The sequence below is a fragment of the Spinacia oleracea genome, chromosome 3 (genome assembly GCF_020520425.1).
Source record: "Spinacia oleracea cultivar Varoflay chromosome 3, BTI_SOV_V1, whole genome shotgun sequence".
Taxonomy (NCBI): Eukaryota; Viridiplantae; Streptophyta; class Magnoliopsida; order Caryophyllales; family Amaranthaceae; genus Spinacia; species Spinacia oleracea.
Genome location: NC_079489.1, coordinates 149,659,190 through 149,685,615, shown reverse-complemented (window position 1 = coordinate 149,685,615; position 26,426 = coordinate 149,659,190). Strand labels below are relative to the sequence as shown.

The 26,426-nt window shown below is 34.7% G+C and overlaps 2 protein-coding genes and 1 long non-coding RNA gene across 4 annotated transcripts; 2 read left to right on the top strand and 1 right to left on the bottom strand.

Annotated features, from left to right (window-relative positions):
* On the top strand, positions 1-9,567 carry LOC110778349 (uncharacterized). Of its 2 annotated transcripts, XM_021982910.2 has the most exons (7): positions 2-171; positions 532-675; positions 6,520-6,618; positions 6,923-6,999; positions 7,142-7,250; positions 7,361-7,689; positions 9,207-9,567. In XM_021982910.2, the coding sequence occupies exons 1-7, from the start codon at positions 102-104 to the stop codon at positions 9,297-9,299; spliced, it is 921 nt and encodes a 306-aa protein (XP_021838602.1). In that variant the 5' UTR covers positions 2-101; the 3' UTR covers positions 9,300-9,567. The 2 variants fall into 2 exon arrangements, with proteins under 2 accessions (XP_056696900.1, XP_021838602.1); XM_056840922.1 differs by lacking the exon at positions 532-675 and having other exon boundaries at positions 1-171.
* Positions 9,523-14,314, bottom strand: LOC110778348 (uncharacterized). Its single transcript, XM_021982909.2, has 7 exons — positions 14,031-14,314; positions 12,902-13,139; positions 12,306-12,496; positions 11,451-11,686; positions 10,364-10,607; positions 10,153-10,260; positions 9,523-9,820 (listed from the first exon to the last, which is right to left on the bottom strand). Exons 1-7 carry the CDS (start codon positions 14,247-14,249, stop codon positions 9,698-9,700), a joined length of 1,359 nt encoding a protein of 452 aa, XP_021838601.1. The 5' UTR covers positions 14,250-14,314; the 3' UTR covers positions 9,523-9,697.
* LOC130470568 (uncharacterized) lies at positions 14,173-23,462 on the top strand. Its single transcript, XR_008931255.1, has 2 exons — positions 14,173-21,454; positions 23,174-23,462. It is a non-coding gene; the product is annotated as an uncharacterized lncRNA (long non-coding RNA).
* Positions 23,463-26,426: the final 2,964 nt, after the last annotated feature.

The following is a 26,426-nucleotide window of genomic DNA, read 5'->3' as shown; positions in this document are numbered from 1 at the left end:
AAACGAAACTTTGGAACTTTTTCCTAATTTACTTTTTGCTCTAAATCAAAATTATAAAATATCTACTGCATTATTCTCTGGTATCGGTATCGCTCAGAAAAATGAAAGAGGTAAAAGCGAGCGCCGCTTGGGTTGCTTCCCAGGCTTCTCATGTCTTCATCGATTCTTCAGGTTCTCAATCTCTCTTAATTTATTTGCATGTTAATGTTAGTGTTAAAATGCAGCATTGTAATTTCTATTGATGATTATTTTTTATATTTTAATTTTGAAATTGTGAAGAATTGGAGAAGGTGGTTGTTAATGTTAAAATGCAGCATTGTATTATCAATTGATGATTAGTTTTGATATTTTAATTTTGAAATTGGGAAGAATTAGAGAAGGTGGTTGTTAATGTTAAATCGTTAATGTTAAAATGCAGCATTGTATTATCAATTGTGAAGAACTAGAGAAGGTGGTTGTTAATGTTAAAATGCATCAATTGTGTTTTCAATTGATGATTAATTTTGATATTTTAATTTTGAAATTGAGAAGAATTAGAGAAGGTGGTGGAGAAAACAAAGGACGCAATACCCAAAGTAGAATGGGATTATGAAGGGATACATTACTTTGATGATGGACCTCTCTCTATTCAGTATCTTCTCGTCTTGGATTCCTTGAACTTTTGCTTTTGGCCTGGTATTTCCTCAATTCTCTTTTACACTATGTTTGGATGACATTCACATGTTGTTTTTACTCATACAATAACAGTTTAACTTTTAAGCGAGTAGTACTATAGACTACCCAAACACACCGTATCAAGTTTTTGGGGAAGGGAAAAGTCGGACTGCATTGATTTTGGGTGTGTTCTCTTCAACTTATAAGACCTGAATTTATCTTATCTGAACTTATATGAACTTATTTACCTTATAGGACCTTATAGGAACTTATAAGATCTTATTGGAACTTATATGTCCTTATTGGAATTTATAGGAACTTATACGACCTTATAGGAACTTATACAACTTTATAGGACCTTGTTGAAACTTATAGGACCTTATTTGACCTTATAGGACCTTATTTGATCTTATAGGACCTTATTTGACCTTATAAGACCTTATTTGACCTTATTAGACTTTATTTAAAGTTTATTAGATTATTACTAAACTTTTAACCATTAGAATATTGAAAATAATTATCCAAAATTTATACTCTGATGATTGAAGCAATCAATTGATAAGATATATTAATATGTTTCCTCTAAATATTTACAGGCGGTGTTGCAAAACGTTGTGATTACTACTACGTACATGTTATTTTTTGTATGTCTCACCAAAAAGATCGTCAATTGATTTGTGATGTACACGTAATATTTAAAAATAAGTTTTTCCCTTAAAATTATATTGATAATAATAATATATTAATTAATACTTACAAATAATCGATAATTTTTAACTTCAATTAGTGATCACAAAGACTTTTAATATAATAACATAAATATGATGTATTTAATAACAAACGCAAATAATAATAATAATATTACATATTTTATTTAAGAACTTATAGAAACTTATACGACTTTATTAGAACTTATAGGACCTTATTGGAACTTATAGAACCTTATTAAACTTATAGCACCTTATTGGAACTTATAGAACCTTTTTTAAATTTATCTGAAATGATTGGAACTTATCGGAATTTATCTGAACTTATAGGACCTGAAAATAAGGTCCTATAAGTTGAAGAGAACAAGGCCTTTGTGAGAAGACGGTACTCAAGGCGGCGGAACAAGGGATTTTGAGTCGGGTGTTAATAAAATAGTTATCTAATCTGTATTAGTTTGTTTTTTCTAACAACAATGTATAATGTTCTCTAAAAACAAAAAAAATCTAGGTATCCATATCTCTGTTCTACTAGTTTTTGTGTGGACGCGATGCGATGCATGCGAAAATATTAAAAATTAAAAATTACGTTGTTACAACTAACATATCCCACCGAAAATCTCATTACTGACGTAATGTAATTAAACATATAAAATAGTGTGTATCACCTTATTTTCTTGCTCGCAATATATTTGCTTAACCATATGCACTCTTCCGCCCAATCGATGTGCAACACATAACTAACATTATAAGAATGTTCTGTATTAAAATCTCTAATTGGTGGAGGTAGCACCCATGAAAAAGCTTTGTTTCCGAAGCATGAAACAATGTATAATGTTCTCTAAAAACAAAAAAAAACTAGGTATCCATATCTCTGTTCTACTAGTTTTTGTGTGGACGCGATGCGATGCATGCGAAAATATTAAAAATTAAAAATTACGTTGTTACAACTAACATATCCCACCGAAAATCTCATTACTGACGTAATGTAATTAAACATATAAAATAGTGTGTATCACCTTATTTTCTTGCTCGCAATATATTTGCTTAACCATATGCACTCTTCCGCCCAATCGATGTGCAACACATAACTAACATTATAAGAATGTTCTGTATTAAAATCTCTAATTGGTGGAGGTAGCACCCATGAAAAAGCTTTGTTTCCGAAGCATGAAAATACTTTTTCCATGACCCGATTGCGTCCATTAGGCTGCATGATTGGTAAAAAATATTTTTAATGTTAAATACAACTTGAGCTAATTAATTTAGAAGTTTATGTAGTCAGAGTATTAGATTGAAACCCGTTGAAGTAGTGATTTTATTTCAATAGCTAAGCAGCCTAAAAGGTGTTGTGCAAGGTCATGTAATATTGTTACTCTCAAATTACCACTTTTATCAAATATGGTAAGTCGAAACAATAACCTATAAAACGAAATAAAAAAATTAATTTAGATATTTTATATTATAATGTGAGCCTAAGTATAAAAATGATTTAGATAGTTGTCTTGGAATAGTTACAACATTAAATGAGATTGCAAGATTGACCCTTTTGAAGTCCTTGAAAAATGATAACCTTTTTTAGGCAACGATTGCATGCTTCATATATGACGTTATCAACATGATCAACACGACATGCATATGCAACAACTCGGCTTGTACCTATAAAAGAAGCAAAGTTAGACAATCATGTATGTAGTACTGTAATTATTTTGTTCACAACACTCAAACTTTAAGGTTAGAACAATACCTTTCTCACGGTAGGAAATTGAGATAATCGGATTCGGGGAGCATTAGAAATATCAATAAACGATTTTAATGAAAATGTCAACGAACGAAACCATGCAAAGGAAATTGGCAAAGATAAGGAGAACATGATTTCGTTCGTTGGCATTTTCGTTAAAGTCGTCTATTGATATTTCTAATGCTCCCTGGATCCGATTATCTCAATTTCTTACCGTGAGAAAGGTATTGTTCTAACCTTGAAGTTTGAGTGTTGTCAACAAAATAAATAGCAGTACTATGTACATGATGGTTTAACTTTGCTTCTTTTATAGGTACAAGCCGAGTTGTTGCATATACATGTCGTGTAGATCATGTTGATAACGTCATATATGAAACATGCAATCGTTGCCTCAAAAAGGTTATCATTTTTCAAGGACTTCAAAAATGTTAATCTTGCAATCTCATTAATGTTGTACCTATTCCAAGGTAACTATCTAGATTTTTTTTATACTTAGACTCACATTATAATGTAAAATGTCTAAATTAATTTTTTAATTTCGTTTTATAGGTTATTGCTTCGACTTACCATATTTGATAAAAGTGGTAATTTGAGAGTAACAATATTACATGACCTTGCATAACACCTATTAGGCTGCTTAGCTACTGAAATAAAATCACTATTTCAACAGGCTTCAATCTAATACTCTGACTACATAAACTTCATAATTTATTAGCTCATGTTGTATTTAACATTAAAAAAATATTTTTTACCGATCTTGCAGCCTAATCGGCGCACTCGGGTCATGGAAAAAGTATTTTGATGATTCAGAAACAAAAACCTTTTTTCATGGGTCATACCTCCACCAATTGAAGACTTTAATCCATAATATTTTTATAATGTTAGTTATGTGTTGCACATGATTGGGCGGAGGAGTGCATGTAGTTAAGCAAGTATATTAGAAGAAAGTGATACACACTATTTAATTACGTTACTTAACTATTGAGATTTTGATTTTTTGTTGGGATATGTTAGTTGTAACAACACATTTTTTAATATTTTCGCACGCATCGCGTGCATACAAGACTAGTTGTAGACTACTTTTTGGTCTTAAGTTCTCTTATACACTAGGTTGCATCAAAACGGACACATATAGGTACGGAAAAACGTCATCTTAAAAATGATGGACACGGGAAATTATAATAATATTAATATATTAAGAAAATCACAATCATTAATTAAAAATAAAAAATATTATATTTCCATTAATACAAAGTATTTTATCTTATTTCCCAATTACAATCACCAAATATGGAGTAACACAATTGGTTAATTACACATACGAAGCTGCATACATCATAAATCGACCTTTTATATTTAAAATGCAAATATATGCTTACTAATTAAGACAACGGAAGCAACAAAAAGATGAGTCATAGATCAAAAGAGTGAAGTATTGACGGTTGCACCACGATAACAAAGAGTGTGAGGGTTTGAGTCTTTGAGAATGAGTTTATGGGGGCTTTTGAAAGAATTGAAAAAAGAAAGTAAAAACTTGAAATTTTGATTAATATTAAAATGTGTCCAACAAGTGTGTCTACTGCGTATCCGGTCTGGTGTCCCCGCGTCCAAATATTTCAAAAAAATCTAGACACTTGCTTTCGCGTGTCAGACACATATTTTCGCGTGTCCATGGAGTATCTGTGTCCTATATGTGTCCGACACGGGGCACGCGGGTCAGACGACGTGTCCTTGCTTCCTAGCTTATACATAAGCATGACAAATTTACTATTTACTCCATATATTTTTGAGGTAATTGTTATTGGTGTAAGGATTTTTTGTGTTTTACCACCTAAGAAAAATCTGAATTTGTGTTTTATCACCTAAAAATCTCAAATTTTTATTTTACCACCGATTTTTTTTGTTTTAAAAAATCATTTTAACACTTTTTAACAGAAAAAAGTTAACTACGGCGTTCGTGAGCCCACAAATTAAGTTTTTCCTGCCCAATTTCTGCAATTTACTTCAGTACTCCTCCTTTCTTCTTTACTCCTCTTCAATTCTTTACCACCTATTTTTGCACTCCAAAATCTCCAAATTAATCAAACTAAAAACTTGTATAAAACAACATGCTTAATAATCATTAAGTATTATCAACAGTGCAGTTAACTTTGTTGTTAAAAGGTGGTAAGACATACTTTTTTATTTTTTGGGTGGTAAAATAAAAGTTTGAGATTTTTAGGTGGTAAACACAAATTCGAAATTTTTTTAGGTGGTAAAACACAAATTAAAATAATACAAGTTTGTGTTATATTCACCTGATTTTCTCTTATTAGAACTTATTGAAACATAATCTCGTGAAAAATTGTACTTGATGAATAAATGAATAGAAACTGGCCTAAGTTTATACAAAATAAGTTGATTTGAACAAGTGTCACGTTCCGGTTGTTTTGACACCGAATCGTGCAACGCGCTTTTGCCTTTGGGGCGGCGAGGGCGTAAGCCTTGTGCTGAAAGTGTATCTCAAGGCTTGGAAGTTGGGGGGCACGATCGGGTGATTGATTCATAATGGACACTCTTGCCTATTGTCGACAAGAGCGAGGCCGATGGTCGATCGGGGCGCTTGTGTGTGCACAACAAACACAAGCGAGATTGACGATGAGAATGCATCTGTTTTGGGGAGACAACAACGCTGATAATTAAGCAAAAACAACTTCTGATGACAGGTATTGTTCCATAACCCTCATAGAGGTTTATTTTGAATTAGCTTTAAAATTTCCTTGAACGCTGAATTGACAGAAACATAATAATTCTATCTAAAGCCTAGAAAACTATTATAAAAGTCATAGAAAGCATTAGATAAGCAAAATACAAGTAAAGGAAGGTTGGATTTAACAACAAGCCTACTTCTAGTTGTCATTGACATGATTGGTGTCAACGTCACTATTATAATGTTGACTCAGCTTCTTGCCACCGACTTTACCGTGTTTGGATCGTTTATTTCAACCATTTGGCCACATTCTGACCAATTATCACCTCTACTACTCGCTTAAAATTTATAGTTTTATGTTATACTGTTATTGTATGATACGAAACATCTCTTGATTACATAGTATCACCACTTTTGGTACATGGTATGGCATAATTAATGTGTAAGGGAACAATGTGATGCTATAATAGTCTAATGGGTCACATGGTATACTCTAATGAGACTAAGATCAATGTCTTTGAGGATAATCTCACGCTCACCACATGGTGTACCTTTAAATTCATCCTTACAATTTAATGCATTAGACATTCTTTCAAGAATTCCAGAAATCAGAATTTTTCAAATCGATAATTCTACTTTTCAGCTACATAAGATGCATTTTTGTGTTACTTTCTGATGTTCACGGTCTTTCTCAAATCATCTTATTATATATCATCATCCTTTCGTGGTAGATGAGGAGTTAAAATATGATCATCTTGCTTTGGGGTTAAAGAGAGCTCTGGAGCATGACAAATCTGCCTTCGATGCAGATCGTCTACAAAAGTACACAGGTTTGGTGTTTGTATTGCTTTTGAGTTACTCATAATTTTTCCTTTGAAATTATAAGCTTTTGCCGCCAATGTCCTTGGAAGCTACACCATACTTTAAGTTGTTTTCCTTACGTCTATATGTGGCAGTGGGAACGGATCAATCACATGCTTACACTGTTACATTAGCTACATAGGTTTCAGTTGTTATTGCTAGGATATTGAACAGATTGAAATTTGGAGTGGCATTTCCGATTGCAAATGTATATAAAAAATCCACCCATACTTTTAGGTTACATGAACTCATATAGGTGACTGGTTGTTTCAGGCCCTGAACTAAGAGAGATGTTGAAATGGCCGAGGCCACTTCCTTTAGAAGATGAACGAGTTCGCCTACTTCACGAGGTACTTCTCATCTTGGTGTCCATGTGTTATATTGCATCTGTTCATATTATCTGTTCTCGATGTTTTTCATATGTAACTTTATGATTGTCTCAATAGTCTACTAGTCTTAGCATTTTCTAAAATGAGTATGCACCATACATAGGTTGGCCGTGTACTGGAGAAGAACTTTGAGGGGAAAGCGTCCAATCTTGTGGAATCATGTGAAAAATCAGCGGTTAAACTAGTAGCTCTTGTAACTCGTCACTTTCCTGGTTTCTCTCTTTCCCTACACTGTATTGTTAATTCTAACCGTTTTGTTTTGAAAGTACACAAGATTTCTGCATCTTTATCTCACTTGATTCACATTGTATTTATGCTGCAGGTTTTAGAGATCACACAGTATATAAAGGTCATCAGGTTTTTTTGTACAAACGAGCCCAGATATTTGTTGCAGATTTGTGGGGTGCATTCAAGGGCCAGGGTTTCGGGGAGTTCAGTGACATAGGTTCGGTCACAATATTCGCCGACTACATTGTCCCCGCTGTTCTGCAGCATTTTGGTGTGTTAAACTACAGTGCATCCCTTGCTAGCATGGTTGAATCAAATAGTGAAATAGGTTCTGGCACTGAGGAGGAGGTAGAGTTGCGAGCTTGCTCCATCCATGTTGTGGAAATGATGAAGGATTTGATCCAGATAAAATATGGAAAGCAGGTGAATCATAATATCCCTTTTTTGTTAAATCTTTTGCGATTATTTTTTTGTCAGGTGTTAGCCTTAAGATCATATGTACTCACCTTTGAAGCGAGATCATGTAATGCACCTACTACCATATGTTGCATGGATGAGGGGTTGGGAGGAGGGATAGGTAAGTTGGATTTGTTGATGGACTATCTTAAGAGCTAGTTTGGTCGACATTTTAATGCATGGGAAGTGAAGAGCAAAGTAGTTGTTTGGTTGACATGAGCATAGAAAGTAAAACTTCCCCCAAAACCCCCAGTTAAGTAGAACTTCCCATGGGAATTGTAACTTCCTATGCGGCTATGCCCAACCAAACAAGAACACTCAATTCCTAGGAAGTTAAACACATGGGAATTGCAAATACAAGGGAATATAACTTTCAAAGTGCAACCAAACATCACCTAAGTTCTTAACACCAGCGATGAATTATTAGAAATTCACTTAGGGTATGGTCTTGGTGGGTGGGGGACCTGGGGGGAGGATCCAATTTCCTAAATACCTGGAGACTGACGTGCTATCTGTTCATTTGAGAGATGTCTCAAATTAACCTGAAAATGGGTTTTTGATCTCAATTTTCTAGGCTTCTAGCCTGAAATTCATTTGGACATGGTTCAGATTTGATCGGTTGGGTCAATTACATGAAAGTTTGACTCAAAAGAAACACAGAACGTTGAAATATCAAAAAGGAAATAATACAACATATCCAGTCATCATCAACATAGATTTTGCACCCTGGAACCGGAGGCCTGACCTATATCTGAACTTAAACCAACCTGACCAATGTGTTTAACATATTTAGTTCTAGAAAAATTACTGGTGGACTTGTCGAAACTTTCAAGTGCAGTAAAAGCCTTTCCTAAACTTCAACCAAGAGGCATCATTCTGCAGCTAATGGTTTGGTGCTAGTTGAATATTTGGCGAGGGTTTCTGTTAGCCTAGAGTTTTTGTTGAAAAAGTGATGAATCAGGAGATCTACCAACCAAGATTCTACTGATTGTCTTTGCAGTGTTTGAACTTTGCTCTTAGGTGCCTGTACATTTTTTTTCGCAATGTGAATGATAGTAAGGATTAGAAATAGAACGGCTGGTTTCTTCAAAGAAAGGTGCTGAGAGTTCTTCCCTATTGCAAGAGAACAGAACAATTAAAAAAAAAACTCCCTTTCCCGTCAGCTTTCATCCTGTCTGTTCTGTTACCGAACTTATATACTTGCTCTGAGCAAGGAGTTTTAACAAGCATGGAGATGCAGGAGATCTTTTCAGGCACTAAAATTGACATAAAAAGGATGTGAAATTAGTTGGATTAGGGATTTAGAAGGGACTTGTATGCTTCAGCCTTCAGGACTGTAGATGCCTATGATTTTCTGAGTCTCAAGAGCCGAGAGTGTCTCATAAACACTAATAAGTTTCTATTTCCATGAAATCAAACTTATTTTTCTACTGTTCTTCCTTAGTACTTATTTACTTCTTTTTTTTTATCGTTTATGATATCAGGTGTCAAGTGTGGAGCTGGATCTTTGGCTATGGTCATATGGCATACAGTTGCCTTCTCTCGCTCACCACAGGACACTTTCCATATACTACTGAAGCTATGCTATTGCCAAACTCTTTTTATCTCTTACCCTTTTGTACATGTTGAAGGATAGGGGGGGGGGGGGGGAATTAGCATGAAGTCTTATGATATTGTTAAATTAGGATGATTACTGGATTCATTAAGCTAATGCAACTATGCAAGTCATTTTGGTCATATTTTGTGGAATCCACATCAGTGCAGGATTTGCATCCTTCTTTCTGGCTGCACAAACAGGAATCACTCAACTTTCTCTTCTGATGTTTAGTGTTTTTTTTGTTTTAATATCGATAACATGGAATTAGTATGAGATTAGAAAATGGCACAATTTTTCCCTTCTATTGCTTTTGAACATCCACAGTTGTAAAATAAGCGCCTGCTCAAGAGCAACAGTGTTTTTTGATTGCAATCTTGGTCATGTTGAAGCAGCTGGGTTCCTTGTAATGGGCAAATTACCATCGTAAGTGCATTTCAACACATCTGGTTTTTTCACTAACCTCGGCCCAACTGGAACTTTTCTGCTTTTTGGACGAATGTCCTGCAGCCACAGCAATGACAGCATAGTATAAGCACATAAAAATTCTGGAAAAGGGGAAAATCTTTTGATCAAATAATGAAATCTGCTAAATGGTACAATCTAGTTGGACTCGGTTTTTCGTGTTAGGCACAGGAATGTGTCATAATGTCAAATTTACTATTGCATAAAAAAGTTATTTTTTGGGTCCAAAGTGAAGTGTCGAGTATCCATAGCCATGTCGGAGGTTGAGAATCTGACATGGGTATTTGAGGTGAAATGAAGAGTCCGAGCAGCATAGGGTATACCAATGTAAGTGTAAAGTTTGTTGTTTAACTTTTTTTTCTTTTAGATACCTGATCAAAGATGGCTGTTGGTATGGCAAGAGTAACAACAGCATTTGGGGAGTCAACTATGCCAGATATTCTTCCTTCACAAGGGCAGCAAGATAGCAGGAGATAGACCTGACAAGCATTCCAACAGCTTCAATGGGTAAGTTAACTTCTTCTTTTTTTTCCAATTAGATTTTTGAATTAGCAACTGCATTTTTATGTAAGCGAATCAAACCTGCTCCTTGGAGTAACCAAATTTGGACAGATAGTCAATGGCATTGAGTACTGCACGCTTGTAAGCGACGCTTGCATCAAGATAGTGTTGCCTTCCACTCTCATCAACACTAATGCCCTCAAATACTAACCATTCTGAGAACCTTGGTTCAACAGGGCCTATCTCGAAGATGGGGTTTACATGCAGAGGAGTTGGTCCCATTGGTGTTAGGTATTCCTTCATCCCACCTCTTATAATCTCACACCTGATAAGTGATTGTAGTTTGTTATTAGCTTTGGTTGTGATGTTATGTCTGTTTAATCATCTTATATCATCATTCATTACACCTGCTTAATTGCGTATTAGTAAGTACTGTAGCATTTTTTAGCATCATTCACTTCCTAGGTGTAGAAAATGTACTATCCTTTCTGAAACAGAACTGTCATCTGAACTCTTTTGTGGCGGATTTGGGGAAGTTTAAAGGAATTTGGGGAAGTTCAAATTTGCACTCCTAAAAGAATTAGGGTTTGTTTATTGTTTTGGTACGTAATGTGGGCAATTATTTTGTGACAGAAGTAGTAGAACTATTATTTGAGTTTTTATTTACACTAGCAGGTTTGTTTATGTGCTATTAATCAAGAGTTTCTAGGTGGCAATGGTCTGTCATCTTTTACATTATACTAAAACACACACCAGGAGTGACACGTGTCACCTCCTGGTGAAAAATTTTCCCGCCAAAATTTTTCTTTATTTATTTATGGAAAAGATTAAATATTTTGACTAAAATTGTATAATTCCCTATTTATTTGATCTTCAATATAATTTTTCAACTGTAATTAATTTTATTTCTCAAAAATAATATTTGTAAAATCGTAAAACATGTCCAACTTTATTAATCTACTGAAAATCTGCAAGATTGTTTGCACTTCGTAGTTCGTACTACTTAATTTTGAACTATTCTTTTGTTACTGAAATATTTTACAAAAAAACACGGTAAAATAATGTTTTTTTTTGTATATCATGCGTGCACCGGATTTAATCTAGTTATACTCAAAATCCAGTTTTGATTGCAACATAAATGTAGAAAGGCGGAGTAGAGACAAGTTACTTGAGCTCAAGAAAGCCGCTCATTTCAATAGCGCCACAGAAAGAGACTTCACCATCCCCCTGAGAGAAGTGCATATCACCTGTGCTAAGATTAGCTCCTTCTACAAACACTGGAAGGTATATCTTTGAACCTTTGCTAAGATTCTTGATGTCACAGTTTCCACCATTCTCTCTTCCTGGAATTGTTCTTGCTGCCTCTTTAGCAACTCTTTCCCATTCTACTGTCCCCTTTTCTACCTACTCGTGATCATTATATTCCATCAGAACAATCAACCCACTAAAGAAACATATTGTTAAATACAAACCAATCACTAAAATAAAAAGAATCTTTCTGCAAAAAATGTATGTGCTTATGCTCCGTTTGGTAGGGCGTAAACCGTTTTCATTGTAAAATGATTTTCCATGGAAAACAATTTTCAAGGGAAAACACAATTTCAAACTAGTTTTCCTTTGTTTGGTACCTTAAAGGAAAATGGGAGAAGATGGTGAAGATTGAGGGGAAAAAAGGAGAGGGAGGTAAGGAGGAAAAGTGGTTTCCCTCCCTTTCAAATGGAAAAGGATTTTCCACTTGGAGGGAGTCATGGAAAATTGTTTTTCATCCCTTACCCAACCAAACAACGTAAAATGGTTGAAAATGGAAAAAACGTTTTCCATGAAAACGTTTTACGCCCTACCAAACGGAGCCTTAAACTGTAAAAATGCGTTCTTAAATTGTAAAATTGTGCTTTTAAACCGCAACAATGTGCTTTGACATTGGAAAAATGTGCTTTTAAACCATAAAAAAATGTGCTTTTAACCCGGTTGCATATAGAATTACATACAACCAGGTGCACCTTCTAATTTGTGGCAGCCTTACCTTCCCCAGTAGGCAGCCGTTGGGTGATGGCAAGTTTGCTAGTGGTCTAGTATGCAGAACCTCACACAGCTTTAGCGACTTGAGACCATTTTCTTCGACTTCATTTTCCCTTTCATTCCATATATCCAGGAGCTCCTTTGATGGAGCTGTCCCAATTATTCCAGGGTGGGTTAGACCTGGGAATCGCACTCCTGATACATGTGCACATGAAAGCAACCTCAAATATCTGCTAGATTTGAAGCTAACCAATAGGCTTGAATTCGGGTAATTCATGTTAGATAGGGGTATTTGTCAAATTATCACACTTGACTATTTTATGAACTTATTTCTTCTTTTTATTCAAAATGAAAATATCAAGTGATATTCATGTCAGTGTGTTGAAAAATAGACATGGGTACTTGAGGTCAAAGTGTCCAAGTAACATAGATTGGAGGGGGGTTTTGCCAAGGGAGAGTAAGGTTTTTGCCTGTTATAAGCTTCACTTGGTTTTGTGCACTATTGATTAATAAAAGCTTACCTTTTATGAAAAAGAAACATAGATTGGAAAAGAGTTAATCAAAATAAACTTTTACAATATTAATTATGTTTGCTTTCACCTGGTATGTGAGGTGAGTATGCGTAAATCCCTTCAAAATACCAAATAGCTTTAGTAGCACAAGGGAAATGGTCAGTCAAAAATCCACCCCCATTTTCTCTGTCAAATGTCGCAGTGTATCCCCATTCATCCCCAGGCAGAGGACCCAAGTTGCATATTTCCACTGCAAGAAGATCACCTGGTTTAGCAGGAACCCCATCTTCATCCAAAACTTTGATTGGCCCACTTAAGTAATGAACCTGGTTCAACTCAAGTAAGTTGTAAATTCAACTAAGGCTCCGTTTAGTGTGGTGTAAAACGTTTTCAGTGAAAAATGACTTCCTATGGAAAACATTTTGCAAGGGAAAACACAATTCCAAACTAGTTTTCCTTTGTTTGGTTACTTAAAAGAAAAAAGATTATGAGAGAAGATGGGTGAAGAATGATGGGAAGATGGGTGAAGAATGATGGGAAGAAGGGAGAGGGAGGTAAGGAGGAAAAGTGAGAAAGTAGAAAAGTGGTTTCCCTCCTTTACAGATGGAAAGGGTTTTTCCACCTTTGAGAGAGTAAAAACCCTTTTCAAATTTTCATAACTCTCTCAAAGTAGAAAAGACTCTGTTTGGTAGGGCGTAAAACGTTTTCACGGAGAACAATTTTCCTCTATTTTCAATTTTACATTGTTTGGTTTACAAAGGAGTGTAAAACCATTTTCCCTAAGAGTAAAATTCCTTCAAAATAAAGGGAAAATTGTTTTCTTTCCTTTTCCTTATCTCTCTTGTGCACTCTTCTCATTACCTGCTTACTTTCCCTTTCATTTCATCATTTTTCTTACATTGAACCAAACAACGGAAAACTAATTGTGGAATTGTGTTTTCCGTTGTAAATTGTTTTCCATGAAAATCATTTTTACATTGAAAATGTTTTACACCCAACAAAACAAAGCTTAAAATGATTAAAAAAGGAAAAATCATTTTCCATGAAAACGTTTTACACCCTCCCAAATGGAACCTTTAGCTCCAAAACTTCTAATTCATGCACAGTTATTGAATTATAACAAGTTTGCTTTCAAAACTTGTTATGATCAAATATCTGTGTGCATAAAGTTCAGTATCTTAGTCTAGAGTCTAGATCAAAGGGTGTTTGGTTCTTACAGTTGAGAGGTCAATGAATTTGACATCAGATGCAGAGTCATTATCGCAGATAAGACCTCCCGTCCAATCCACCATTTCAACTCTGAAGAATTCCCCTTGTTTTACCTCCACTACTGGAGGTATTTGAGGGTGCCAACGATTATGAAGAGGTAACTCTTGCTCCCATGGTTGCTTCTTCAGGTCTACTGGTATCACTAATCTTGGTGTTTGAGGAGCCATTTTTTTTGTGATTTTAGTTTACTTAGCATAGTAGTAGTATTGTGTTTCTGACAAGTCAAGCTTAAACTTTCCATTTAAATTCCTTAGATGGTTGAAAATTCTTTTTCAGAGACAAAATTTTAGTGACCTTTGTTTTTTTCTTTTCTGGTGGTCCTTATTTTCTCAAATTTATTCCTGTATTGCACAATTACAAAAAAGAAAAGAAAAAAAACAGACGTTTAGGGTTCTGATTGCTTCTTTGAAAGATGATGAATATCTTTTCAGAACAACTTTCTTGCTGTTTGTCTATGTAAATCATGTATCTTTTGATTGTATTATCGAAAACATTATAATTAGACAGATATTTATATTTGCTCTAATAAAAGCAAGTAACTTATTGTGTTCATTTTTTCTTTTTTCTTTTAAGGTAAGGAGGATGACCCTGACCAGACCTCAACCCTCGTGGATCTTTTGGCCCAATATTTGAGGTCCGTGTAGTTAGGAGTAAGGGGAAGGTAAGGAAAACCTATCGCTAAGAGGCTAAGCACAAAGTGGTAGGAATCAAAAACCCTATACATCTAGAATCTTAGTTAAGATTCTTACCAAGTGAGTCAATTCTTGCTTAGTACTCTGTAACTTGTTGTATCAATATGTATGCAATATATATGCAATATGCTTGTGAGTGCTCTATGTGTCAAGGGCCCAACCTACCAATTTGGACCGCATTGACCGGTGCGGTGAATGGTAGGGTTACAGAAGTACTTTCACACTATGAAGTTGTGTATACTTTCACCTTCCAAAAAGTTGAGCGGTTTCCGTAGAAAATGCTAAAAGATGTCGAAATTCCCAAAATGCATCACTTTTCAATATAATTCTCAATCTACCTTTCACGTCATCCAGTGTTTTAGATTTTTTTTTCTCTTTTGGTTCACTTATAAACCGCCAATTAGTGGTTTCTATTAACGGTGTTAACCGCCATTTGAGTTGACGATTTTGTGTGACTTTGTTAAATAAAAAACAGACCTAATTCATTGTTGTCATGGATAGTAGATTGAGAATTATATTTAAAAAAAAGGGTTGAATTTTGGGAATTTTGACATCTTTAATCATTTTCTACGGGAAATCGCTCCAAAAAGTTACTTCAAAAGTAACCTAATTTGGAGAGTCCCACCATAATTTGTTCATCAGTGAATACAAAGTGGAAAATTAAGGATAGGCAACAGAAATGTAAGCAAGCTTGATCCTAAGGCCCCATTTGGTAGGGCGTAAAATGTTTTCATGGAATAAGATTTTTCCCTTTTCAATCGTTTTACGCTGTTTGGTCGGGTAAGGGATGTAAAACAATTTTCCATGACTCCCTCAAAGGTGGAAAACCTTTTTCCATTTGAAAGGGAGGGAAACCACTTTTCCTTCTTTCCTCCTTACCTCCCTCTCCTTTCTTCCCCTCAATCTTCACCATCTTCTCCCATTTCCCTTTAAGTTACCAAACAAAGGAAAACTAGTTTGGAATTGTGTTTTCCCTTGAAAAATGTTTTCCATAGAAAATCATTTTACGATGAAAACGTTTTACGCCCTACCAAACGGAGCATAAGTGAAAACCTCCCAAACCTTCACTTCTGCTGAGTTTATCAGCGTGCCACCGGTACCGAAGGACGGGGAATTCTCTGCTACCGTACGTAGCTTCATCTCAAGGTCGATCTACGTACGTTCTTATATATGGTATCGTCGTTAGATAATTGTTACGTAGTACTCCATATTCCGTAGATATAAAGAGTACGTTGATACAACTAGTAAGTTGATATTTGAGTTACGATTAAGAATATATGGTTTGGTATCTAAATATTTGGCATTGGTGGTTTGTATTGCTTCCCTTTGAGTTTGATTGAATTGAAACTCATTTGTCTCTCAATCAATTCGCATTTGTCTCTTACAATTAGGGAATAATAATGAAGTGGGAAATCACGTCATTTATTCATTAAGGAATCAATAGTCCTTTTCTGATTGGAACTTTCGCTCTTTCAAAGGACAACATTCATTTCTTTTGTGGAATATTTTTGTTGATATCATCTCAATTACGTTGTGTTGCCTTTTGAGTAAAATGACTCATTTTTGTACGGAGAATATTATTTTCGGTTTTTTCATGAAATGCCCCTGAGGTTTGCAATAATGCACCAAATACCCCTGCGCGTTTCAAAATTCATAGAATACCCCTATAATTCCGTATTGTTCATTAAATACCCCTGGATTTAACGGACGTTAGCTTGCCGTTAGTTGTGTTTTACCAATTTGCCCTTAATTCTTATTTGGTGCGACTTAGGTAACAATTGTGACAGAAATTCCAAAAAAAAAAAATCCCAACTTCTCTTTCTCTCTCCTCTGCCCCTGTTCTTCAACCTCGTCACCGGCAATAGAGCCACCGGAATGTCTAGTTTGCTTGCAATCCTACGACGGCGACTCTGCAATTCACGCGTACTCGACTCCGCCCTTCTACCCTTCCGAACACCCTGTGTTGCCCGTCTTGCACTCAGCTCGTCAAGTACCCTCATGCGCATGGCCCCACTGCTCTCCCCAAGAACATCGACCTTCTCCGTTTCTCTCTCCTCCTTCAACAACAAGACCCCAACTCAAAACCCCTAAATGAAAATGCCAACATCCCGCTACTCAATGTCAATTCCTCTCTCATACATCGTTTTTCGCCGCGAATATGGTCGGAGGAGCTCTATGCTTCTGGGAAGGACTGGATTCTGCCCGATGGTGCGGTTTCGACGGAGGATGGATTGGTTACTACTACTAGTAGGATTAGAATTGGTTCAACTTTTATGGATTTGAGTTTGCCGTCCGCAATTATGCGGTGTCGTTTAGTCCAAAATCAGGTGGTGGGTCTTGTTAAAATCGGACAGTTTGAGTTTGAATGATAAATTGTTGGAGTACAGCTATATGGGCAAAATTATGAGTATTGTTAGTTGGATGAATGTTGATAAAAGACACGAAATAAGTTGGGCTTTGTTTGTGGTTGTTTGGGTTTGTCTTGCGTTTTCTTTGATGAGTTTGGGCATGTTTGTGTTGACATATGTGAGGCCTTGGTGATAGGAAGGAAGTTACGTGAGTGTGTTGTGGAGGAAGGCAAAGGTGGGCGTGAAATCAATGGCTCTGAGGCTCAATTACTAATTCAAAAGATGTTGAACATGGGTGCATTTGTGAGCCCTGAAGTGTGGATGGAGTTGCTTGGTAGGGAAAAAATTGAGGTAGAGAAGAACGCTGTAAATGCTAGTCTGGTTATTAGCCTGTGCATGTTTTGATAATTCTCTTATTGGGAATAAGTTTCTTGTAGAGATGTACAATTACTTGACAACAGTTTTTCAAGGAAAGAATGAGGAGGTTTCTGCAGTTACTGTCTACCTAATTGTATGCTGCTGTAATTGCATCGCGAGGGAGGCATGGATCAAATTGAATGAACGACCTTCAATCTAATTGAAAAGATACATAATGCAGACTAACATTTGTAACCAACTGAAATCATTATTGAGTAGTTGAATCACTGTTGAACCGAGGACCATGAATTTGCATCAATCCAATCAAACGCAATAGGACTCAGGAACACATCTGGTATGCCGAAAGAACTGACCAATGCAAGGGTGTGAGGACGCACTGCAGAGCTTAATCACCTCTTGTCTTACTACAACAGAATTCTCAACAGACAAATAGCCATAACGAAGGAATGGAGCATCTTCTTCCAAGATTGGGTATTTGGTGCAAAAAACTTTATAAATAAGTGTATACTATGGAAAAACTTTATATGTAGGTGTATTGAATGAATTATAAACATGACTTAACGGAGGACTAACGGAAAATCATAATAGGGGTATTTGGTGAACAGTACGGAAAAAATAGGGGTATTATATGAATTTTGAAACGCGCAGGGGTATTTGGTGCATTATTGCAAACCTCAGGGGCATTTCATGAAAAACCCGTATTATTTTAATCTACACTTAAAACGTAAAAGCTTATTTTGACTTATTTTATCAAAAATATCTCCTCTGACTCATTTTACTTGCTTCATTTGACCGATTTTCGTAAAAGCTTTTTGGTCAAAATGGGACAATTAAAATGGTTTTCGTAAGTTCATACTCGATCCAGATAAGGCTTCATTCTATTCGACTTATTTTGGGCTTAATTTATTTTGTATTAGCAAAATTTATATGAACTTGTTTTATATGAAATAATTTATTTATGTGTGCAAATGTCGGGGAATCTTACCTATTTTTGAACTTATTTTTAATTCAACTGAACTTATTTTAACTTATCTTAATTTATTTTGTCTGAAATAAGTCAAACTAAGTTGAATAGAATAGAGGCTAAACTCATGTTCAATTCAAATAAGTTTAACCTACAAACAAGTTCTTTTCAATAAATATAGTTTCAGATAAGTTAATTTCAGTTGCACCAAAGTATTATACTCCACATTAAAACTAGTCCTATCAAACTGTGAAGATAATGATATAATTCAAACATGTTGGGTTTAGATTATGTTAAACCAAACTCTTCTACAAGTAGGTTTCCTAACTCATATTTATTTCACAAATGAGCCAAGTAGCAAGGTTTTGTTTTGTTCCATTCATTTTGTCTTTGTTTCAAGTAAAGATTAGTGTAAATTTGTTGGTAATAAACTTCTTTTTTTTGACATAGGATTAAACGTACACTTTAGAACACAAGCGGTTGGGCCATAGAACTTCTTCCGCAATAAATTTATTTCGAATAATTAATTTCAGACAAACTAAATTTTATTTTTTTTAATAATTTGATATGGATTGATTTGAGAAAAGTTCGGATAAATTTAGACAAAGTAAGCAAATATCATTCTAACTACTCCATGGAAATGAAATTGGCAAGCCAAGGTGTTTGGAAATGTGTAATTAACTTGGGTCCATGCACTTAAAATGTTAGTATTGTTTGTCAATGGCCATTAATTAATCATCCCCAAAAGTTAGGTTAGACAGCCATTAGATAGGGATGTTGTCATTAGTGGATCTTAAATCTTAATCAAACAGGAATACTTTATTATTAGATTTCAGTACAGGTGACGATTATAGGAAAGGACCTCTCTTTTTAACATTTTTCTTTTTAATAAACATATAAGAAAAAAGGAAGGAATTTTCAATGAAATCAATCACACATTACACTTGTGAAACCACTAAATATATGTGCTATCAAAGGGTTAGAATAGTCATTTTCAAATTCTGAACATATTTTTTAGAAAACAACATATGTTTTAGAAAATATTGTCTTTATTTTAATTTAGAGCTTCATTTTTCTTTTTTTTGCAAATGTTAAATTTAAACTTGTCAGGAAAACTTGTACATAATTTATTTACATTTCAACGAAATTAACTGAACTTATCTTAACTATATTATTAGGTTCCTTAAAAAAAAAAAACTATTTTTAGGTTATTTTATTCTTTGGTTTATTTTAAGAATAAAATTGCCAACTATGTGGAAACCTTTTTGTTAAAAAAATAAGGTATAATGGTAGTGTTTCCTTAAAATTGGATATTATTTGAAGAAGGGGAGAACATAAGGTCAGGATCAAATTTATGGGCCTTTCGGGCCTAATTTTAGGGAATGTTTGGCAGAAGTTTTGGGCCAGAGTGGGTGTTTTTCATTTGCAATCTTTTTTAAATTTTGAAGTGCTCTAGTACTAATCTCATATTCTCATGTCTCATTGTTGTGTTATAAACGTGAGAAGTTATTTTGGCACATCTAATATAAGAGCTAGTAATTTCCGACCCAATTCAATAACCCGATTAGTATTCGATCTGAAATTTACTGAGAGAAATTTGAACCCGATATGAACCGAATGACCTGAATTCGACCTGAATTAACCAATTTATCACATTTTATACTCCTAATAATATTAAAATTTTACATTATTTCTGATATTTTTTACTGGACTCGAAATCGATCCTAAACCAACAGCTTTATTTGAAAATGACAAAAGGATGGTCCCAGGAGCTTGTTTGTTATGTGAAGATGGAGTGCGTCCCATCAACAGAATTTTTGCTCTTCATTGATTGGCACGCCCATTTTTATGTGAAAACGAAATAACTCTTTGGTAACAATTAAACTCGATGGGAAAAAAAAAAAAAGTTAAACAACAAAATTATACGGCTACCGTCAGCGTCTTTTTATTCTTTACGTATTTTATTTTAGGTGTGTCATTTTAATCTCTACATTTGTAATATTTATGTTTATATTATCACATATGGCCATAATATTTTGTCAAAAAATATTATAAATGATTGTTTTAACCAATTAAACTCATAGAAGCATTAATCTCACGTACTTTTTCATTTAAGGCATTAAATTTTTCTTCCACACTTTCTCAATGTCAGATTTTGAATAAAAGTGAAAATATTATAAATAAACGTAATTTACATTGTTTAAAAAAATAGAAGAATTTCAATCCACATTAATTAATCGTTAATCGTGTGCACAAACGTAAACAACAAAGAGGAACAGATGGAGTAATGTCTAACATTAGCTTGTGCTCGTGTTTCACGTACTCTATAAATTAGAAAGCAATAAAAGAGTGCATCATATTATATAAAAGTAATTACTCCGTATTGGATGATTAAATGAGTGTGTTCAAGATTTATTAATTATGTTGTAACGTTAGGGAGAGGAATACTTAAGTCAAATCTATTCTAATATTTAATAGCAGGGAAGTTGAAGTGCCACGTGGCCCCTTCCTGGAATTTCAATATTTTATTTTATTTTTAAAAAAAAAAAACAAAAACAACAACTAAAACATACGGAGTAAACATTAGAAGATCTAAAGTCATTGTCTTCTCCAACTTCAACTCCCTCCTTCAACCTTCGCATCTGAGAAATCACTAAAACCAAATTGCATGAATTCACCCATTCAAGTATCAAAGTATATTTTCGATCTCCAAGCTTTTAATTTCAAAACAAACAAAAACCCAACATCATATCTTTTCGGCTACCGTCTCCAAAAAGACACCTTCCTTCGGATTTCGATTTCCTGTCTTTTATCCTCCATTCCTTTCAAAAACTGCTCCCATCTTCTTAAATTCCTGCTCTCATCAAATTCCTCTCCCATTCATTTATTTCTCTTTATAGGATCTCCCATCTTCTTAAATTCCTCAAATTTTCAAATTTCGTCCTCGCTCATACGCGAGTTTGTTACCATTGAAGAACAAGGACTAAATGGTATTGCATGTTCAATTAATTTTTTCCCTTATGTTGTTATGGAATTTGGCCTACTTATTTTGGGCGGATTTTAGTGGGAAAAGATTGTGGTATTGTTTTGATTGTTTAAGATTTTAGATGATTTTACATTAATTTAGGGTATAATTTCGAGAAGAATTTCTTATCCTTTGTAATTCTTGAACTTCTTCACGGTACATGTAATTTTTCAGGATCAATTTACAAAATTAGGTAATTCTTTGTTCTATTGATTGCTTTGGTGTTTGTTAGAAATTTAGGAAAATTAGTTTGTTTTGGGCAGATTTTAATCAGAAAGATTGAGGTTTAATTGCAATCAATTATGAAAATTACCTCTTTGATTGAATTTTATCTTATATTCTACTTTGAAGTATTTGATTTATTGAATGAGTATGAAATTGTTTAAGAGAAAAGATGTATACATTTTGCTGCGTAATGGAGTTTTTAGTAGCATTGTCAGGTGTAGAATGAAGGCACAGATCGTTACAAGGTGACTCCTTTGTTTATGACGACGACACCATTTGATGGTCTGATTGAAATTGAATAAAACGAAATTGAACTTTTTTTTTTTTTTGTTTGAGTTAAATTTTAGAAATCATGAAGTTTTTCGGGAAAAAAAGTTACTCCCTTATATTGGAAGTATAAGCTTTTACCTTAGTTTAAGTCAGATCCTTGCTAATTTCTTAGTTTAAGACCTAGGCAACAACAACACCAACCACTCCTTGGTCTAATATTTTGCCGCAAAAAAGACTTAAGTAGTGAAAGTTATGGATTAAGGAAGGGGGGAAGGGAGATGTAACTGATGATGGGAGAGAACCTTGTGGTTCCACTATATAAGTCTGTTCTATATACTCTGTATTTTCTTATGCTATGATTGCTGACAGTAGCAGTAGTTTATATCATGAATATAGAATGTAATTCATGTTTGATTTTTCATTTTGTACTCTTTATTCAGTATGAACCATATCATTCAAATGGGTATTTTCCTCTTTTATATTACGGGGTAATATTAAAGCCCAACTTAATTTAATTATTTAACCTTTTTTTGGTTTGATTTGTGGATGATCTTGAATGGTGGTAACAAATGAATCCAAAAAAGTAACCTATGAATTTTATGAGTGATATTTGTTCCCTTTTTCTAATATTATCTTGTGGAGAAACTAACATCGTTGAAGTTACCATAATATTGTGGGAAAACAATTGTTTAGAGTTTTATAGACGGATAAATACATCTAACATTACTGGGGTATGTTTCTTCTTTACAAGAAATTTATCCTCCGTAGTTCAAACGCCAATTGAGCAAAGTAAGTTTGCTATAATTTCAAGTTTTTTCATAGTACTATGGGCTCGGAAGGGATGTCATTTTCCGGAATATACCAAAAGATAAAAGTGTGCACAAGTCACTTAAAAAGACAATGCTTTTTAATTGATCTTATACAAAACGTAGCACATAATGTTCGTGCATCGCATGGAACATAATTTGAATGAGGTTTTCATGCCTTCTGCATCTCCCTTTTGATAAACTTCAAATGTCTTCAACTTTGTTTAATTATTGTTGTATTGTGCTTACTGTCTAATATAGGATATGGATAAATGTATATACAAGCTCCCTATCATTCTCTAATGAAACTTGATCATTCATATACATATACGTAGTATAATTATTTGTGTAGTTTTAGTGTTCCTCATATTGCCTTTTGATAGGGAAGTACTGCTTCAGAAGAACACCAATCAAGTAAAGAGAAGGCCAATTCATCCCCGAAGCAATAATTCACAAAATCTGTTAAAGTGAAGATTCACTTTACACTAAAAAATTAAGAGTTGCCTAGAAATGTATATTACACCTATTTTACGCCGAACCACTATGTACAACATATGCAAATTTTTAATTCTTGCGTAATTTTGTAAAGCATTTGTTATGAGTATTTTTTTTTTCTTCATACTATTGTTTGAAATTGTTACTCCATATTAAATAATATATCTTTTATTGTTTCTTTTTATTGCTTCAGAATCCTACTATATAATAAGTTGTAAGTCATATCGTGTGACTATGTTTCAAAGGGGTAACTAACTAACAACAATATAAAAGATTGTAAAGTTGTAATTATGTTTAATTAGAGTCGTCTGAATTTAAGGAAGCTACTTCATAATTTATTTGTTTATTTTTGGAATATTAGCTCATAATTTTTATAAAATAAATTTAACAAAATATAACCTTAAACATATAAGAAAACCGTGCATCGCACGGGCCAAAAACTAGTATATTATAAAAAGTTGTTCAAATAATTTTAGAATTTATGTGCATGCACCGAAACTAATCTAGTAATATGAGTAAGGCTGTAAGGTAGGGATGTCAATGGGGCGGGGCGGATGCGGATGTAGGTCCCTCCATCCCCATCCCCGCCTAAAATTTTCATCCCCATCCCCGCCTAAAATTTTCATCCCTATCCCCGCCCCATCACCCATGGCGGGTACAAAATTCATCCCCATCCCCGCCCCAACGGGTACAAACTAAAATCCATCCCCGCCCCACCACCCACCTGGGTATCCATCCCCGTCTCATCCCCGCCTAATTTTTCTTATTTAGAAAATCTTTGCCATATATACGAAGTAACTAAAATTTTACTTTAGAAAAGTACCTTATTACTAAAAGTATCATATATAATTGGAAAAAAATACTCGTAATAACAAAAAAATCCAAACAAAAAAAACTTAAAAGTCTCACCTAAATTCATATTATTACCTACAAACAAATAAATCCACATCCGCCCTATCATCCACGGCGGGTATGAAGCGGGGCGAGTGGGGATGGGGCGGGGCGGGGCGGGGATGGGGATGGGGCGGGTTTAACACAAAATCCACACCCGCCCCATTACCCATGGCGGGTACGATTTCTATACCCATCCCCGCCCCATCACCCGCCAAACCTACCTCCATCCCCGCCTACTTGGAGCGGATGCGGGGCGGGTCTCCCACAAAACCCGCCCCACTGACATCCCTACTGTAAGGATGTACACGTTTACATGATAATAGATGGCCATAATTGTAAAATCATACAACCAGCTTTGCATTACTTTGTGCCTCAGTACTTCAGTAGGTGAGTAGCATATTGAACTCAAATAAAATCACTTTGTTATTGCCTTTATTGATGGCTTGATGGGAATCCAATCTTGTGATTATCATGTTTACCAAATAAAATCACATTGAGGAAACAACAGAATCTTTCTTTTAAATTTGTCAAAAGCATCCGAGTTGGACATAGGTTGGGCCATCAGACGGGCTAACCTAGTCTGATACGAAATTAGTCGGACACGACATGAGCCAGTTATAAATTCGGCACGGCGGTGAGTCATGGGTCATATATGGATAAGATTTTGTATCTTTAACGACAACCTAATTACGACGGGTTAAAAATTCCGTCGTAAAAGCCTTTTGCGACGGGGCTAACAACCAAACAATGACGGGAATAACCGTCGCAAAATGTCTTTTACGACGGTTTAACGACGGGATTTCTATTAACGACGGCCCCCTTTTATGACGGGCTCGCGACAGGAAATCCCGCCGTTAATCAACGAATATTGGCCTTTCGCGGCGGGATTATCCATCGTTAATAGTACAATTTCTTGTAGTGACATCACAAGTACACACTTTACGAATTGCAGTATTTTACAAAAATATTACTCCCTTCGTCCCGAAATACTTGTACCATTTTTACTAGACACGTTTATTAATGCACAACTTTAACTTCTAATATCTTTAACTATATATTATAAAAGCTTAATATTTTTAAAATATATATTAAGATGAACCCAACAATATATTATATAATAAAATTTATTTTCATATACTAGAAGAAAAAAAAAAGTCAAAGTGAATTGCGTAAATAGTATAACAGAGAACTTGTTAACTGATACCCATATAAATATTTATTGGAGTAATGTAGGTATTGTCTTATCATGGTGATTTAAAAGTGTAAAGAGACTGTATATATACATTAATCTCTATACTTTGTTAATCGTCATGTTCTTGGGCATGATTGCCTACTTCGTGAGGCATTATATAGTCTGAAACAAACACCTCGTGTTTGGTATCGAAAGTATGCTGATTTTTTGTGATGACTGTAAAGTGTGATAGACAATAGAATTCTCTTATGATATACGGAGTACTCAGAGCAACCAAACAATATTACTCCAATACACCACAAATAATTCACCAAAACCACCAAGCAAACAACCAAGAATGGATAGTAATAAACAATCAAAGGCAAGAGGATAAATGCAATCAACACACATGAACTATATGTCGAAAACCTCTTCGATGTGAAGAGTACAAATCACGGAACTTGTACAAAGTGTTAGACATAATAATATGTAAATATTATTTGTCCATATTTAGCCTTGTATTTATGGTAATATGTAACCCTAATCCACGTTGTACCAGTGCATCATCAACGCACTAAGCACGTGGAAATGGATATTCACTTTGTGCGTGAGAAGGTTGCTCTTGGTCATATTCGAGTACTTCATGTGCCTTCATCTTTTCAGTACGCTGATATTTTCACCAAGGGTCTTCCTTCCCCTTTGTTCGTGGATTTTCGCGTCAGTCTGACCGTTCGTCCTCCTCCCACTCCGACTGAGGGGGTGTGTTAGACATAATAATATGTAAATATTATTTGTCCATATTTAGCCTTGTATTTATGGTAATATGTAACCCTAATCCACGTTGTATCCTATATATATGTTAATAATAATACATAGCCTCCTTCAGGAGAATTCATCCAAGTTTACACAAAGCACACCCTTGTCACATTCTCTTATTATGATAAAATTGTAGGCGGGAATTCAAATCATTCATGTAAAGATTCACAACCTACCAATACTTCAATGCACAAGAGATCTACAATTAAGAGATAAAAGATGAAAAATATTACCCAAATTCATAGAATTTATCAAACTGT

Bases quoted from the DNA above. Each gene is read 5' to 3' on its own strand.
- LOC110778348 (XM_021982909.2), bottom strand. From the start codon at position 14,249: ATGGCTCCTCAAACACCAAGATTAGTGATACCAGTAGACCTGAAGAAG. The intron at 10,261-10,363 runs GTTTGATTCGCT...AATGCTTGTCAG, and splicing joins TTGGTTACTCCAAGGAGCAG to GTCTATCTCCTGCTATCTTG. The intron at 9,821-10,152 runs GTATCTAAAAGA...CTGTGGCTGCAG, and splicing joins CAACAGCCATCTTTGATCAG to GACATTCGTCCAAAAAGCAG.
- LOC110778349 (XM_021982910.2), top strand. From the start codon at position 102: ATGAAAGAGGTAAAAGCGAGCGCCGCTTGGGTTGCTTCCCAGGCTTCT. The intron at 172-531 runs GTTCTCAATCTC...GAAATTGAGAAG, and splicing joins TGTCTTCATCGATTCTTCAG to AATTAGAGAAGGTGGTGGAG. The intron at 676-6,519 runs GTATTTCCTCAA...CTTTCGTGGTAG, and splicing joins GAACTTTTGCTTTTGGCCTG to ATGAGGAGTTAAAATATGAT.